Genomic DNA, 17,699 nt, shown 5'->3' with positions numbered 1-17,699 from the left:
AAATATTCGAAAAGTATTAGAAAACATTCACATTTTCGAATAGTGACTACTGGGTTCAAAGAGCGAATCGAAAAAGCATTCTTTGATTCGTTATTTAAAAGTTTCGAATATTCGTGCACCCCTATAATGAAGCCTTGGTGTTAAGCTAGCCACTTATGAAGGGCAGAAATAATGGAAAATGAAATGAATCTTTACACAATACAGCCCCTGGTATACAAGCTACATTAACAGCAGAATCTTGTGGTTGGCGATTGCAGTGTGAGTGTATGTGTGTTTTTTCACAAGAGTTCACTGTCCTGCCTTGCAGAATGCTTGACAGGATGATGAACCTTCAAGTTGATGAGACAACTGTGCAGAAGGTGGTTCCAGCTCGCATCACGGCCCTGGCTGTTCACCCATCCCTGACAGCCACTCTTGTCTTTGCTGGTGACAAACTCGGAAATTTTGGATTTCTGAAGCTGGTGAGTAAAGTCCAATAAGTGGTGGTCACATGTAATGATAAATTGCCAATCACTTCTTGGAGAGTTTACAGCATCTGGTTGCATGTATTTATTATTGGCTTAATGTGCAAATTGCAATGGGTGTTTGGGGTTTGTTTGTGCTTGACAACAACTTTGAGGCTGCAAATATTATGTAACGAAGAAACATTGTGTTGATGTGGTGGAAATCTTTTCATGGCCTACTTATTCACAGTTGGACCTCGCTACGATCAGGCTGCATCCGACATGAAAATACCTTCATTTTATCTAACTTTCATTATAGGCATTAAAGTTGACTCTCGTTACAACGGACTCTGCTAATCCGACAAAAGACGTCTGTTTTATTCGAAGTCCGTAATATCCGAAACGCCTCGCTGCCAAAACTTTTGTCCCAATGTCTAGCAACTTTATTGCAAAGAGTGAGTGACGAACGTCCAAAGTAAAAAACAAACAAAAAAAGTTAGTTTCGCCCGAAAGGCGCACACTAAATAAACATAAGCGCCCGCTAAACGTTGAAAGCGCAGAGCATACGAAACTGCTGGCACTGGGTGCGTTTTGTCTGCATCGCAGATCGCTTTTAAGATGAGGCCCCCGAGGGCACACATTTTGTCCACGTCGCAGATCGTGTTCAAGATATAGTGGCCCCGCTGTGAGCAGCAGCCGCTGGATTAAAAACCCCTCTCTCTCTCCTAGTTGAGCCGTGATCATCGGCTGACCCTCTCAAGTCAGTTGTTAGCGTGTGTTGACACGGCAAAAGTATGTTTTATACGCCAGATTTTGAAAAAAGTTGCCGCTAATATCATGTGCTGTAGCCAATAGTCCATTGTGACACGGTCCGTTAAAATCGAACTTCGTTGCCTTAATAAATTAGGTAGAACAAACTAAGGCTGAAATATGGTATTTTATATCCGAAAGTCTGTTGTACGGGGCCCCATTGTAAAGAGTAGACTGTATTCATTATCTCTATGTTGTACAGATGTTTAACTGTAGCAGGTTGGTCCTTTCAACACTCATTTCAACATCAGTGCAACACTAGTGTAGTGCTGCTTATTCGCTGAGGTTACCTGGATTAACAATTCTGAAACATTGTGTCATTGTGTCTGCTTACCTTGTCCTTGTTTGGTCACTTGCTGGAAAGTGTTGTTTAGGTACCTGCTTGCATACTTTTGTTAGCCATTAGAGTGAAATCTTGATATAATGAATTTTGTAAGACTGCCAGAAATCCTTTGTTAGTTTGAAACATTGTATCAAAAACGTGCAATTAAAAAATTTTTAATTCAACAAAAGGAATCTGCTGCATTGCAAGCTGTGCATCCTTAACTGCATTTACATTGATCACACACACACAAAAAAAGAAAAACTCCACGCAGTAGGAATAAAAGCGCACTTTTTTGTGAAAAAGTAATCTCGTCAAGATGCGTGTACAAACCTCTCTGGCAATCGTTTTGTTATTAGCGAGATCATAGGCCATAGCTAGGAGTGTGTTCTATCTGCTGACAAGACGAAAACGCGATGCTGCTATGTGGAAGTGAACACGACACGACTGTCGAGCATGCACCGACTGTCTCAGATGAACCATGCGGCAGTGCATTTATTCGGAGCGCAGATAAAAAGTCAGGCTTGGTGATAATGCCAGATTTTTATAAGCTTCGTTAATGTGCAAAAAAATATATTGTAAAGTACTATGTATAGTAATGAGATTTCACCGTACTACTAGCTTGTCTGAGTTCCAGACGGTGCAGTCGGGATCAATGATCGCCGCCGTGTTTGCTTCTAAGTGAATCTACTCTCTGCTTTGCCTTTTTCCTTTATTCTGCTCAGTGAACTAACTCGTGGTTAAAATCTCTTGACTTCTGTCATTCCAGGGCGCAGCTGAAAATGTGGTTGAGACATACACACCGCACGATTCTGGTTTGATGTGCCTGAGGATCCGCCCCGAAGAGCCTCAGAAAATTTACTCTGGAAGCTACGACGACACCTTACGGTGTGCAGACATTGAGCGCGGCATTTTTGATGAGGTAGACAGTTGTTTACTTTAATGAGCTTATTAGGAGTGTAGGAATATTAAATAGTAGGTTCCGAATCGAATATCGAATTGAATCGGGAGAAAAGAAAGCAAATATCTGAAAATTTTTCAAAAAATTTATTGCTTACATATTTTGGGCAAGAAAATAGGGTGCTTCACATGCTCAGGAGTCACCGAGCATTGCATAACATGAATGTACCAAGTTATCAGCAACTTGGGCACACTAAAATCAAGGCATACTGTGTAGTCTACTTTTATTAAAGGGCATGCCAAATTAGTATCGCAGGACTGATTACAGCTCAATTCTAGATATGAAGGCCTGGAAAATGTTTTTTTTATCGATAGAATGCTGTTGAATAGAATCAAGTGCTTTTTTTCCCTCTGAAGCTAATGGATTAGTGGCGTTCTGCTATGCTGAATGTCAGTGAGGTTCTCACCTTAATAGTGGACCTGTGTTTTTCAGCAATGTCTTATTTTTGCATAGAAAGTATTGCTTTACAGTATTTCTCCAAAATACAGAACGGCTATCCCAATTATCTCGCCACAAGTAGTATGCACCATAAACGTAAACGGTGAGCACAGAGGTAAACAAGGCGAAAGTTAAGGAAACGTAAGAGCAAAAGCTAGGAGACTGAAGCGCAGTTGAAAACGATTGAACTGACAGGACACAAATTAAACTAAATGCAACACGGCACACTATGCTGACATTCTAAGCGCGCACATGTGGACACTATCATGCTGAGAAACGTGCAGTCCTTGGAGTGCACTCCATTGCTCTAGCTCGTCACGGAGGCGTGGCCACGGGGTGAAACGAACAAAAATATCTTCCGCTGGACATTTAAAATATATATTCCAGTGACCAACAATGCAGCAGTCCCCCGGTGACATTATGAAGATGTGACGTAAGGCCGCAAAGTGCTTCACTATATCTTGTCTGCAACAACGTTCATGACAAACACCTTTGTTTAGCCCTGCGCCCTGGCACCACCATCATACTGCTTGCTCCCATATGTTCGGTGAGCAGTTATTTGCTGAGTGGTCTTAACTGAACCAAGTTTCTGGTGAAAAGTAATTTTAAAGCAGTTGCATTGCTCACTATTTTATTAATAATAATAATTATTATTTATCTTGTTTGAATAGCTATGTGATTCTACGTTATTTGTTTAAATCAGCACTTTTTCATGCCCATGGTAACAGTCTTCTTTTAGGCCACAGTTTTTGTGCACTGGCCATGTTAACAACATTTCGAAATTGGCAAATATTAAATTTTGTGTTCGAGCCAAACTCGAAGTGAATAGTAATTCGGTCTAATAATTTTGAATTGAATAGGTTTAATAGTAGTACAGATAAACGTCAATATGATAAAGTGGTAAAATCAGCAATTTGCTTCATCATATCAAACATTTGTTATATTGAAATTCCATCTTTTATACGAATAAGTACCATTGTTGATGGATTATTCTTGCAGGGAAAGGGCCGCGAAATTTTCAGAATTATCAGCCAATTGAAAAAGGCAAATTTGAATGAGGAAACAAAGAATATTTTGTTGAGTTTGAGAGTCTGCGGCAAAAGATATGGTTTCACGCCGTGTGTCTAATATTTTTACATCGTCGGTACAAAGCAAAACCAGCCACGCTTTCGCGTCCACTCCGCCCCCGCAGCTAATAGTGTCGCCTGCAGTGGGACGATGCTATCATGCATCGCTATTGCGCCATTAAACCTGAATTAACTAACTAACTAACTAAGCTATCACGAAAAGCACTGGCAATGGGCAGTGAATGCTTTGTCTGCCTCTCGCTTCGACGCGTCTCAGGAACTCGAGATTACACAACCTCCAGCACTAAACGTGCGGGAAAACAACTCACGAGGCCCCGCCATCTCGGCTCGCCCGGTCTTTGCACAGTCGATCTAAAAGGGGGCAAGCGAGCTTCATATGTGCTCAGCCATGCTGACAGCCGTGCGCTGCCGCGGCCGCACTAGAAAAAAGGAATTGCGCCGGCCTGTTTACGCTGCCCCTTTATTGCGTCTGTTCAAAGCAAACTTCGAATGTTCTAATAAGCAGTCAACATTTGAATCTTAAACCTATTTTTTAATGAGCAAGTAGAATCGTGGGATCTGGGTGCCTGAATATTTTGTTGGTCACAGCCACATGAAGAAACAAATAAATTAAATTAAAGATAGGATGAGGGGCAACTAATTGTTATGTTTAACTTAACACGTAAACATAATAAGGAAAAGAGGAAAGAAAATTGAGGAGGAATGAGTTGCCGTGCAAAGCCACAGCTTCCGCATTACGTGTACGGTGCTTTAGTAATTAATACCAAAACAGTTATCCTGTCCACTTTCCTGGGCACTTGTGTAGACATACAAGATTATTTCTGTATTTGTCACCAAGTTTCAGTAACTTTTGGCATCGGCGGTAACATTTCTCAACCTTTTAAGGTTGGCAGGTCTGTAATTACATGACTGAAATGTTTAGGCACAAGCTATGCCAGTCCACTGTTATTAAAAGTTAATCGTGCTTATTCGTGCAGATCTATCGCACTGACCCCGATGTTGGTGTTATGTACTTTGACTGGATGGTGGACAATACAATGATCGTGGCACACTCCGATGGTCAAGTTTCCTTTCTGGACACCAGAGCGCAGAAGTGAGTGTTTCATACTTAGGTTGCTGCTTAGGATTGCTTTGCTGCTTGTTAGGAAACTACGTTGACCTTTTTGGTTACACAAGGGCAGATCCTGTTTGATTTCCTTTTTATGCTGTTATATTGCTAAAAATACAGCCTAGCCGCAAATTTGTGTCCAGCACAAAAATAACTTCATTACAGTGGACTCTCTTTAATGGAACCTCAAGGGACCAGGGAAGTTGGTTCCGTTTATCAGGAGTTTACTGAGAGACAAAGCTGAAGGGTAATACGAATACAAAAGCAACCAACCACGAGAATGGTGTTCCGTTTAAGCGAACCCTGTTTATTGAGATCCCACTTTGTATCCTATATTTATTATTAAATTTCTACTTCATACTTCAGACTGAAGGTTAAAGCAGGCTGGGCAATACAAAGGGAAATAAAACTACAATACATAATGAAATGAGCAGCCATGTACCCACAATGTTATCTCGCAGTCAAATGAAATTGCCTTACTGAAGCAAATGATTTATTTATCGTCCTTGATAAGGCAGACTCAGCTCCCATTGACATCTACATAATGCGAAGCATGCTTGGTTTGGTAGAGAATAGTTATGAATTATGAGTGCTCTGAAGCGACTGATTACTGCTCTTGCGACTAGTGTATCCCATGGGTGTGTCTGTATGTGTATATATATGCATGTATGTACATATTACATATATGCTAAATATATTTAAATATATATCTATATACAGGGTCTTTCATGTAACTTGAACCAAGGATATAAAAGGTTGTTAACCACAACTGAATCAAACCAACAACATATGGTTTCCTGTCATGTGGCACTCCTTAGGACATCTCTTATATTGTGCTCAATTAGTTAATTAACAAAGATCAATTATGCAGCATATTTAATATTCCCTTTAGGGCCAAGTACGTTTCGTGACGTTGTAGAGCGCATTTTAAAACGACCAATCAAATTTTTTTATGACAACGTACATGGTGCATGGTAATTTTCTCCGGTGTTTAAAGAAAGCCCGTGAAATATGAAATAAAGCCATGTCACTACGCTCATGCGCTATCATATTGCAGCGCTCTCAACTTTGCGTCGAGCCTATTGCTTATCAGGGACGACGGTGCTGCCTTTCTGTGTGCGACCGTCAAAGATGCTGACGTAGTGTAAAGCTGATGCTTAGAGCCGTGGCTGCTCACTTTGCCACGGTCTGCGTGCACGGTCTTTTCGCACGAAGTGCGGTTGAGAGCGCTGCACTACGGCAGCGCACGAGCGCAATCACGTGGCTTTATTTCATATTTCGCGGACTTTCTTTAAACGCTGGAAAAAAGCGCCACACAGAGCGTATGTTGCCACAAAAAATTAGATCGGTCATTTTCGATGCCCTCTGTAACATAACCAAACACACTTGGCCCTGAAGTGAATATTAAAAAAAACATTTCATAATTTACCTTAGTTAATTAACGAATTAACTGCAATATAACAAATACCTTAAGCAGCGCCACATGACGGCAAACTATGTGTAGTTGGCCTCATTCAGTTGCGGTTAACCATTCTTTAAGTTCAAGTTATGTGAAACACCCTGTACTATAAATAATATACAGTAGAACCTCGTTGATATGTCACCGTTACGTATGTTTTCCCGGCGCCAACGTTCGCAATCGAGAACACAAAACATGGCCTGATAGAGCTATGCTCATATTTTATCGGTTTTTAAGTTCCTGGAAAGCGCAATTTTTTTGCACCAATGTTCAGCACGTCGCCGAACTGCCAGCATATGATACGTTTTTCGCCGCTGGATTCTATGTGAACAAGAAAAGGCATGAGGTGCGCGCGATTGAGAACAGTAAATATGGCTGCCTGTCTCATGTGAAAACGCCGCCGCGCGCAGTTTCTTATTCTGGTACCAGCAAATCTCCGCCCATCTCTCGCCGTCGCATTCACAGCAATCGCCACCAAGCCTATTGCAATAAGTATTTTCAGCTATCTGTTTTAGTGTGTGGTGCATGGTGCCATAATCCAAATTCGCCGCCAATCCCGGCTGCAGGCGCCACGATGTGACCATCACGTTTCGCTTCAGCGGCGTCCGGCGTCGCCCTCTTAAAACAACACGCAATAGGAAAACAACAAAACTTGTCTTAGGCCAGCGGAGCATCACCAGCGTGATGCGCATCGGTGTGTCTCGTGCCACAATGATCAGTGTGATGCTTTGCATTACGAGATGTCAACAATAGTTGAGTCTGTTAATGTTTTTTTTTGTTGCTTCAGATTATACGTTTTCCCATTTAGTGCTTTTATTTTTTTACAAAATGTATGAATGAGGTTCTACTGTGTATGGATATATGTATTACATTATATATTATATATTACATATACGTATGGGGTACAAGCCCAGTGGAATATTTCCAGTCTCGCATATCCAGGGCAGTATACGCACACGTCTTTGAAATCGTTGAAAACCCTTGAAAATAAATGCACTCCTTGATTTCCTTGAAAACTGGGTTTGGGGGCTGCTTCTGGACATTCAAAGGAACAAACTTAGCATTGGCGCTATGCCATGGACACTGTCCATTGGGCAATGATCCTGTATATTCTCGTTTGATAGTTTCGCTAAGCGATTGCAGTCTGGCAAGTCTGCAGCCGCTGTTGATAGGCTGCTTAAATTGCCATTGGGGTGCTAGACGAAGCCAGATTAAGCAACTAAACCATACCGCCACTTTGGTCGTTTTGGTAGTTGGTTCACATTCTAGTCATCGTGCCCCAGTTTTGAAGGCCTGGGTTCTAGGAATGCCTGTAGAAAAAGTAAGTTCCAGGGATGTGGCTTAAACATGACTAGTAACTTTGGGTGAAGCCGGACACTACTAAGTCTCATAGAGGGAGTGTGTGATGCGCCACAAGCGTGTGTGATGCGCCATTCACATAGTTATAGTGGGAAAGTCGACGTTGAAAAGCCACCTGAAGAGCTTGAAGCATGCGTGCAATTAAGTGGCTGCTCAGGTGTAAGGAATTGCAGCTGAGTTGAATATTTTTAGTTTATGCTATGACTGAAGTTTGTTTCAACCTCCGTGAATTTTGGCCTTCAGCAATCTGGAAATCCTGGAATGGTCCTTGAATATTTTGTTGAATGTTCTGTATGAACCGTGTCAGGGGCACATGCTTAGTGATACTGGGTATAAACGTCTATTGAAATCCACGGGCGCTTAGGGTGGAGGATGCGCGATGTACTTCTTTACACTTGAGCGGACCCGCATTCTATCAAAAATTTAGCTGTCCTTTTTTTTTTTTTTGACGTAAAGAATTATTTATATTGAAATGAATACTCGTATTTCAGCTGACTGGCAGAAGCGATCCATTCATGTGGTTCTTTTATTCAGAATTAAAATGTCAGCGTGTAGATATCAGGCAAATTCACATCAGCCGCACTTGTCCAGCATTATTGTGTTCCACGAAAAAGGCCAGGTAGTACCGGATACCCGATACAGAAAACGCTGGAATTTATCAAGAATGTGAAGAAAATTTTGATGGGTCTGTGCATGCAAAACAGGACATTAGTGTGTTTCATTGGTGTTGTCATGTGGGCCTGCTAGTTAGAAAGATAAACATGGCGAGGGGTCTAGAGCTAGTTTGTTATTGTAAAGGTGAGAGAGAAATTCCAGTTTAAACTTATGCATTTCTACTTGCACTGGCTGTATGTCATTAGCTTGCATAATTTCAAAGGGAAAATCCTAATGCGGCAAATTTGTTGAATATGAACCTTGTAGCCTTCCTTTCGTTTGAGTGCATCCACTGAGATTGATGAAAAAAAATCCATGATCAGGTCTAGCATACAAAAGAAAAGCAAGCAGGATGCCTTGTATAGGCCTAGCAAAGGGTCTTCATAGATTTTTGACAGCTTCTTGATGGCTTGCCGTGCAGGTACGTGGCATGTGAACTGCGTTTAATTAAAAACATGTGCCTTGCTCTGTCTCTAATACACATTGGTGTGAGCACAACAATGTTATTGGTTTAATATGATTGGTGTGATCACACGAGATTGGCTTGCAGGCTGCGGGCCAGCCAAGCCTAGCCGTAACAGAGCATGCGACACTTTTTCTACCAGAATACATATCTTGAGCTGCGAGTGAATAAATGCCGTATTTACTCCTGTGAGGCCTGCACTTTTTCTTTAAGATTTTTCACATGGTGCTGGTTTTACATGAGGCTGGCTTATGGCTAATCACTGAAACCTCCAACTGCACTCCACCTGCTATGCAGAATAACACAACCACTGGCGGGAGACTATGAAAACTTCTAAACAATCATCTCTGTGTCTCGAGCTGCCCTAGTTGAGCTTGTCTCATCTGAGCTCTCTATCCTTCATGCCTTCCCTACTGCTTGAGATTCCCATCACCTAGAAGCTCTCAACGATGGCCTTATACAAAACCACATGCCATGCATTCAACATCCACATGCCCACTTTTTGCATTGATGACCTCTTCAGTGCGTGAAAGCATGTTGCAGCTAAAGCTGGATTCACAGGACATACCAAACTCTGCAGATGAGCATTACATGACTCAGTGCTTCCCAATCGTGTTCCAAATCCAAACAAACAAGGACAAAGCAGATAGGCTGCTGACAATGCATTTCGCTGCAGGTCAGCCATGTCATGCTTGTCTACGGAATTGTGCCCCTTGTGTGAATCTAGCCTGAATGGCGAGCCACAGCATTCAATAGCCTTGAAGCGTCCTGGATCTGCGGATCAGTGAGATACAGTGATGACGATGATGTTGCCGTCGTCAGCGGGGCAGTAACTAGTGCCATCTGGTAGCATCTTGCAGAAATTAACCAGCACGTAGCATGGCCTGGTAGCCCAATCTTGGAGATAATGCACACGGTACGCACATATAATTTTGTGGAACTTTTTTTCCCCTAATTTTCACGCCGCAAAGTGGGGATGTGGGCATTGCACAAGGGCATGTTGTACACGAGTAAGTATGGTATGTGCTTTGCTGTAAGTGATATTATTTTGAATCTTGTGTTTTTGGTTTTGTCAGAGCAGCAGAATGAGACTGTGCTTATCTGCGGATACTAGTCTCTTCTTAGTTGCCGACTGTGTTTCGACTTTTGCTGCCCTTGCAGGAAGCAAACTGGCTCGTACCAACTGCACAAACGAAAAGTGAGGACCGTCAATGCCCATCCCACGAACAGCTGGTGGTTCTTGACGGGCAGCACAGATGCGTAAGTGTAGACCATGTTGCAATATTTATGCTACAGCCTCTTTAGATACTTATTGAACTTGATTTCAAGGGACTGTCATAATACATTCCCTCTCTCTCCTTTGTAGCGTTTTTGTATAGCTAATTAATAATTAATGTAGTGGATGTCCTAGTTACCCGAAAATAAAAACGGGAAAAGGAGGGCAAAACTTCACAACACAAGCATCTCACGTTTATGTTCCATATAACAGACTACTTGGAGTAATCACTTGGTATAGTAGTTGGCTGCACCGAGGGTTATTTTTCTTTCACCCAATATAATCATGCTCAGCATCTCACTGTCGCCACCGCTACGCTCAGCGAAGCTGCGGACGGCATTCAGGGACTCGATAACTGTCGCTCAAGCGGGCGCACGAGTGGGCTCATTATCGTCTCCAGCATTGCATACTGCCGCACCTTTGGCAGCTTTGTCTCCCACGTTAGCATACATTGTCTGTACATCTGCTTCCATGTTCGAGTGGTCATCGAAGCTTAGTCAGTCGCTCCTGTCGCTGTCTTCATACACTAGCAGAACCATGCACGTGACCGAGATTTCCCATGCGGTTGGGAATCCTACACACGCAACGCACCAGCAGTTAAGAAAACGTGACAATGCATGCGACGCAGCTGGCTATTCACATAAAAAAAGAAAAGGAAACGGAAAAGCAAGACTGCCACGTTTATTAATATGGTGGTGATGGTGGTGCTCTGACTCGTGGGTGGCTAGCCTGCTAGCCAGGTCAAGGTCAAAATAAACAGAAATTTGGTGCGCACCGTCACAAGACGTAGGCACCTGACACAGCTGTATAGCCTATCGGGACCTACATCACGAGATCTAGCGCTTGCTCATTCGGTGGCGTCCAAAGTGCAGCTCCTGCGACAGCTCTCTCGGGAGTCCGATCACGAAGGCCATGCATTTGTTCACTGCAAGTTCCAGATGCAATTGCAGGAGCCAGAAACACGTCATGGCCACCACATCTTTTACATCACATTCGAGATGTGCAAATCGGGGAGTGCGTCGCATCATGCTGGTCTCGGAGGCCCCAACCGGAAACTGTGAATTATCCGGGTGGATGTGTGCGGGTATTTCAAGTTATCCGATATACTAATTCACATGGCAAATTACGGGGTCACACAAATTCTATGAATTAATAGAATTTTCAAATAAACTTGACATAAATCATTAAGGTTTTACTGTATATCGGACAGTTGTAACATGTTGTTCTTGGTGTTGCCATTTTCTTTGCGGGGACATTTGTGCTTTTGGTCTTCCAGGACGGTAAAGCTGTGGGACTCCCGAATGATGTCCAGAAGGAGTCCCGTGCCTCTGGGAATGCAGGCGCACAATCGCTCCTGTTCGGCAGCATTCCTCTCTCCGGTTGAAGGCAACAAAGTTGTCTCGACATCATTTGATGACACTATCAGGTGTGTAATCTGCGACGCTTGCATAATTCACTAATTAGCCTTCTTTTTTTTATTGTGTATCACTGCAGTTTGGAAAGAATGTCACCTAGAAATAGCAGTGCATCTTGTCCCAAAGTCTAATTCCTCAAAACTGGTGTGTAGCGCAGAAGTTATTGCAAGAGGGTAGGCTTCGCCTACCAGCTGGGTTCAATTATACTGCAGTAAAACACGCTGTGGGGCTAGTTGGTGCATAGCTTTCAATAGATTAAGCGCCAAAAGTGACAGCACACAAGAAGAAATACAGACAGGACAAGGCGCTTCCTTGTCCTGTCTGTATTTCTTCTTGTGTGCTGTCACTTTTGGCGCTTAATCTATTGAAATTCAATTATACATTTACAATGCATGGTGAAATTAGTAATAAAAGGTAATTACTGAATTATTAATGAAATGTTATTACTGAATAATGGTTAATTAACCAATTAGTTTCACAAGGAACCTGATATAGTAGTACACTGCTTCAAATGTCCCCTAATCCTCTGTGCTGCGTCCGATAATCAGTTAGCACCTGCCTTGGTAGCGGTAGCCCAGCGGCGGATGCATCTTAATGGGGACAAAAACGAAAGAATCCCGGGTGGTCAAAATTGAAATCCCAGAATTTAATTAAATTTAAATGACGTAATTAATAGACATCCATTCACTGCAGTTTGACTCTAAGCTCACTCTGCAGCTTTGGGATGCAAAACTTCACAATTAAAATTTTTCGTTTACCCAGCTGTCTAGTGCAGCAGAAATAAGAACCAGACTAGGTGGTATCATAGAAACTGTAACTACGCTAAGTAAAAAAAATGTGCGGCATGTGCAAGTAAAATGGGCAGAAACTGACAACCATTTTCTTTCACATGGGGGCCTATGTCAGATGTGAATACATTAGAGAGATGTTATAGAGTGCATATCCCATTCTCTAAAGTGAATGGAAGTGTGTTACCTTCCATCCCTTTGCACACGGGGTCCTTGTTTTAGGTGCTGTGTGATCATGCCACAAGCACTTTGGTTCTGCCACCATTTGATGTGCTAGTGATGCTCTGTCCAAAGTCTGAATTTTGGGACTCAATGGGAGCTGCGAAAATGTCTGAAGAAATGAGTAAACGTCCCAAGGGCTCAAATTGCCACGCGTCCAAAATAGCTCTGAAGGCCTGCCAGTACACTTGCTAGGCGTATCGGTGCTCGCACTGTGACAGGAGACGGCAGGCGCATGCGTGCACATTTAAAGAATACGTACCGTTTCCTGTGATAGTGGCCCCTCTTTTCATTCGTGATGTGCTTCACCACTTGACCCTTTTAACGTTTGCCATTTTTCTTCGCGCTTCAAAGCCATCCGCATGAATGACAAAGGTGGAATTAGCGGCGAATTCTTTCAACGAAATGCACGGCACCGACTTGCAGGGAGCCTAGTAGCTAACGTCGAAGCAGCCAGGCCTAGCGTTGCCACAATGACTACGGCTGCCAGCAGATTGGCGTGCGAAAGCGCTGGTTCGATGCTGTGAGATAATCAGAATGGCAGCAGGGGTGGCTTAAAATAATGTTATTTCGAGCCTGCATTACGGGGAAAAGGCCAGAAAGTCGGGCGACAAAGGGCTTCAGCGTCCGATGTTTCAGATGTCCTTACACATTGGCTCTATAGGGTTTGTGGCGGTGGCATGGCGGCGGCCAAATTATCAGGCATGTCAAAAAGGTCAGGTATCAGGAAAATTGGTCTTCGGCTGTGTTACATAAAATGGGAACAGGTACAAAGAGCAAGACGCAGTCCCCAGACTAAGTGTGCCACTGGTAGGAGGTTCAACACCTACCTGTTCTTTACGTAGCTTGGAAGAGCAGGGAAGGAAGATGATGATGCAGCACAGACTGAATAGAAATTACAGCAAAGAGTACAACCATAAATATATCTGCGAATTGCATCTGCCTCAGTTCTATCTTGTGTGTGTGCACATGCAAGCACACATGCGCGCATCTTTCTGTATTCTACAGTTTCATGTTGACAAGCCCGGCCCACCTCTCTTGGGAATGGGTTTACATTGTGCAGTTAAGGCGTATTGTGCTGTTGGCCTGGAACAACATACGTGATCAATTCTAATTCATCGTTTGTATTTGATTTATGGTTGTTTTGAATGCAACACTGATGCTCCCCTTTCCCTTTTTTTTTTCGCAGAATATGCAACATCAATCAGGCAACTGGGGAAATAAAGCAGCAGGTCACACTCAAGTAAGTGCTTCATATTTAATAGTGTTGCTTTCACTTTTGTCAAGTTCGGAAATATGTAATAAAAATTTTAATGTTGCACAGCCCAGGGACGTCGCAGCCAGCCAATACGACAATGACATAGCGAGCCATTTGTGTTAGGCTTAAATACACACGCCACTACAGTCGCCGACCGTTTATTCGGACTTCACGGGGACTGCGGAAATGTCCAAATAAACAGGTGTCCAAAAAAGTAGATTAAGAAAACGAAAAAGAAAGAAATCCTGTATTTCCACGCACTTATTCGGGCTCGGCAGTAGGCTTGAAGAAATCGTGAATGCGCCGTTGCATGCTGTTCTGTTTACGCGCAATTAGATAAGCCTGAATCTAGGAGAGGGTCGTACAGTCACTATAGGCAGCTGAAAGCACAGTCACTGCTTGTACACGCTCTGCATGCGACGGCAGTGCAGCCCATGGTGCATCGTCTTTCGACTCTGAGTCATCGTCCAGCGGCGCAGTAGAAACCTAACGAATGATCTCGCCATCGTCGAGTTCTACGCATGTCAGTACAGCATGTCAGCACCTGTGAAACTGTCAAATGAGATGGTGTCCGGAATCGCAACGCAACCGCTGTGCAGGTCTCCGCAGAACATTTTCGGCGTCAATAGGGAGCACATCGGAAGGCAACAAATCCTAGGCCTCCCGGCACCCGCTTTCCGGCATGCCCCAGCGCAGTCTGCGCGGGCACTGTCGGTGCCATTAGACACTTGATGCGATGTTTACGTATGCCGCGTCGGATCACCACAACCTTGACACAGCACACAAAGAATACACCACCACGCCATCACGCCGACACCAGTCGCACAAACAAAAAACGTAGCCTACTCGCAGCGTCGTGCACGAAGGAACAAACAATTCGGCTGCTGGATTGTCTTGACATGGCTTACTAAGCTAAGACCGAAACAGCTGTAGCAACTGTATCAAACCAGGCAGAAACGATGCGGGGATTTCCAGTAGCGCCGCTTCGTGGGGCAGCGAGGAGGCTCCGTTCAAAACAAAAATGGCGTTCCGAAAGTCGAACCATGCACTGGTCAGAGTCGGTGCATGGTGCTCTCGATCGAGTTGGCGCGAGGAGTGTCCGAAAAATCAGACGAGAGGTTGCAAGGTGTCCGAAGTTTCGGCAGCTGTTATACATTATGGTCTATGGGGAGAATGGCGGTGCCGCGAAGCAGACCAAATAATCGAGCATGTCCAAATTTTTGGAGTCCGAAAAATCAGTTGGTGACTGTATTTCAGCATTGACAAAACTTCGTAATCCCGGATAAATTCGGTTTTCTGCGGTCAGTCCCCTATTTTCCAGTGTAAATTTGACCGGGTAATTTGAACCAGCGGCCTATGCCAACCCAGTTAATTCGAAGATTTGGGGTGCTATGCGACAATTCCCGATCCCCATTTCACCGCAAGCCAGACGAAACGATGGCCATTCGGAGCCGCGAGGCGACGCCACATAGCAATCGCAATTGTGTATAGACGAAGCGCCCGACCCGTAGTACTGCTAGCACAAAAATCAGTCCACAGTACGCACCGCTGAAACGCGCGCCTGCAGAGGAGAAGACGTGCTTAACTGCAACGCAACGGGCATGCCAGTTTTTGTCATGTGCTCTCGTCCCCCACTCCGCACGCTCCTCACAGTCGCAGCGTCAGCGTGTGCCCATTCTATCTCCGCGCCTGCAGCGACGTGTGTGCTTACAACGCCGGTCTGCGCCATTTTTTTTGTGTGCGGTGGTTAGGTGGTTAGGTAAGGTAGGGGTGGTGCAGCTAGTGCGGTGTTCTTTTTTTTTTTTTCAGCTGTGCAGAAGTGCCAGTGAGTGAAAGTGCCAAAGTATAAGACTTAATGCTGCAGCAGAAGTTTTGCTTGATCCAAGAAGCGGCTAAGAACATGTGTTCCAAGACCGAGTTGCCTGAAAGGCACAGCGTGCCCCTCTCGACATTGTCCACAATACTGAAGAACGAGTGGAAGGTCCTGAAGGCCTACAACAGCAAGACATATTCTTCGAAGCGGTTGCAAGTATGGCCTCCCACGTACCAAGGTGTGGAATCAGCTTTACTTTGCTGGCTACAGAAAGCAAACACAGCCCACCTTTCCGTCAATGGAACGATACTGCGGGAGAAGGCCAACGATTTGGCTTTCCAACTTGGGAACAAAGAGTTCAAGTGTAGCAATGGATGGTTCAACTGTTTTATAAAGAGCTAAATAATTTTACCTTCGTAGCCGTCTGTGGCGAGAGCGGCAGCGCAAATGAGAGCGTCGTCGACGACTGGAAGAGACGCATTGGCTCACGTTGGAAGCAAGCGGAGCCCAGTTTGATCATGTGGTGTCTTGAACACGCTGGCTTCTCAAAGGAAAGCACCGTTGATGCTGATGCTGACTATTCATGTGCACTTGATTAAGAAGGAGCCAAGTATTGCAATCGCATTAATGCAGTCTGCGCATAGGATAGCGAATCCGGTGCAGTCGGCTTCGCTGAGTATCAGAACTTTGAAAATGATCAACAAATGTGCTACTCGGACTTGGAGAGTGAAGCTACCGCTGATGCAACTATGTGCGATAACAGCAACGATCACGATGCTAACGAGCCCTCTCGAGCACCCACTCTCAGGGAAGATATCGGATTGCTGAACGTTATCTGCAGTTTTGTTGAGTGCCACGGTGGAAATTCTCATATGCTGCATGTAGTTGGCCAACTAGAAAACGTGACCCTTGGAGCCTCGGACTACAGGACATGGCAAACTAGCATCTTTAATTACTTTAAGTAATCCAAAGATCACCGAATAAAGGTAGCGCATTCATGAAGCGGAATTTTTTTCCTGGGTTGCATACCCACCGCAGAGTCCCAAATTGAACAGGAGGCAGGCCGTAGCCTGGAGACAGCTCCAGACGAACACCTTCCATAATCCATCCCATCTGAAACGTATCTTCCCACATAAACATCAGGACGACGTGCAAATTGTGCCAGGAAGGACCAGCAACACTCAAACACATGCTGTGGGAGTGCAGTGTAGTTATAGGAAGGATGGCCGTGGCTCCGGAGATCCTGTCGTTGAGGTGGGCCGCCGCTCTGCGTAGCTCGGACCTCGAAATCCTGATGTGGGCAGTCCAGCAAGTTCGTGAGGTGGCGTTGAGGCAGGGCCTTGACGTACCCTCGTGGGAGACCTGAGCGCGGGTCGCATTAAACCTTGCCGGACATACAATAAAGTTGTATCCATCCATTCGGTTAATTCGAAAACCCGCTTAATTAGAAAATTTTTTGCGGTCCCGATGACGAATTAACGACGTTTTACTGTGCTACTGTGTTACCAGAGTGGTGTACGGGAGCAACAACACTGGTGGCGGCATTTTGTGATGCATATTTTAACCACAAAGCGCACAAAGTTGATACTGCTGCGACTTACCATATTCTACTTAATGCTGGTGTAAAGCATTGGTAGTGACAAAATTGTTAATGTCCAGTCCTTTGACCATTTTCCTTCAACGAGAACACTGATGCGACGAAACAATGTTTCAAGCACATTTTAGTTGTGCAAAATGTCACGAGAGGTCACTAAAGCTTTGCTACTGCTGACCAAGGCTCTGGTAGTCTGGAAATTCATAAACGGTAAGAAGTTTGCAGAGAAGC

The 17,699-nt window shown here is 44.2% G+C and overlaps 1 protein-coding gene across 2 annotated transcripts in view; it reads left to right on the top strand.

The window, feature by feature from the left end:
* The window catches only part of LOC142560465 (WD repeat-containing protein 76-like), a 37,395-nt gene that overhangs the window by 16,393 nt on the left and 3,303 nt on the right, over positions 1–17,699 (top strand). For both annotated transcript variants that reach the window (XM_075672598.1, XM_075672597.1), the window contains exons 8-13: positions 308–461; positions 2,345–2,497; positions 5,040–5,155; positions 10,267–10,365; positions 11,658–11,807; positions 13,993–14,046. In XM_075672598.1, coding sequence (XP_075528713.1) covers positions 308–461; positions 2,345–2,497; positions 5,040–5,155; positions 10,267–10,365; positions 11,658–11,807; positions 13,993–14,046 — 726 coding nt within the window. The remainder of the gene's footprint in view (positions 1–307; positions 462–2,344; positions 2,498–5,039; positions 5,156–10,266; positions 10,366–11,657; positions 11,808–13,992; positions 14,047–17,699) is intronic.

This window comes from Dermacentor variabilis, chromosome 10, assembly GCF_050947875.1.
Source record: "Dermacentor variabilis isolate Ectoservices chromosome 10, ASM5094787v1, whole genome shotgun sequence".
NCBI classification, from domain to species: domain Eukaryota; kingdom Metazoa; phylum Arthropoda; class Arachnida; order Ixodida; family Ixodidae; genus Dermacentor; species Dermacentor variabilis.
This window is presented reverse-complemented; position numbering and strand designations above follow the sequence as displayed.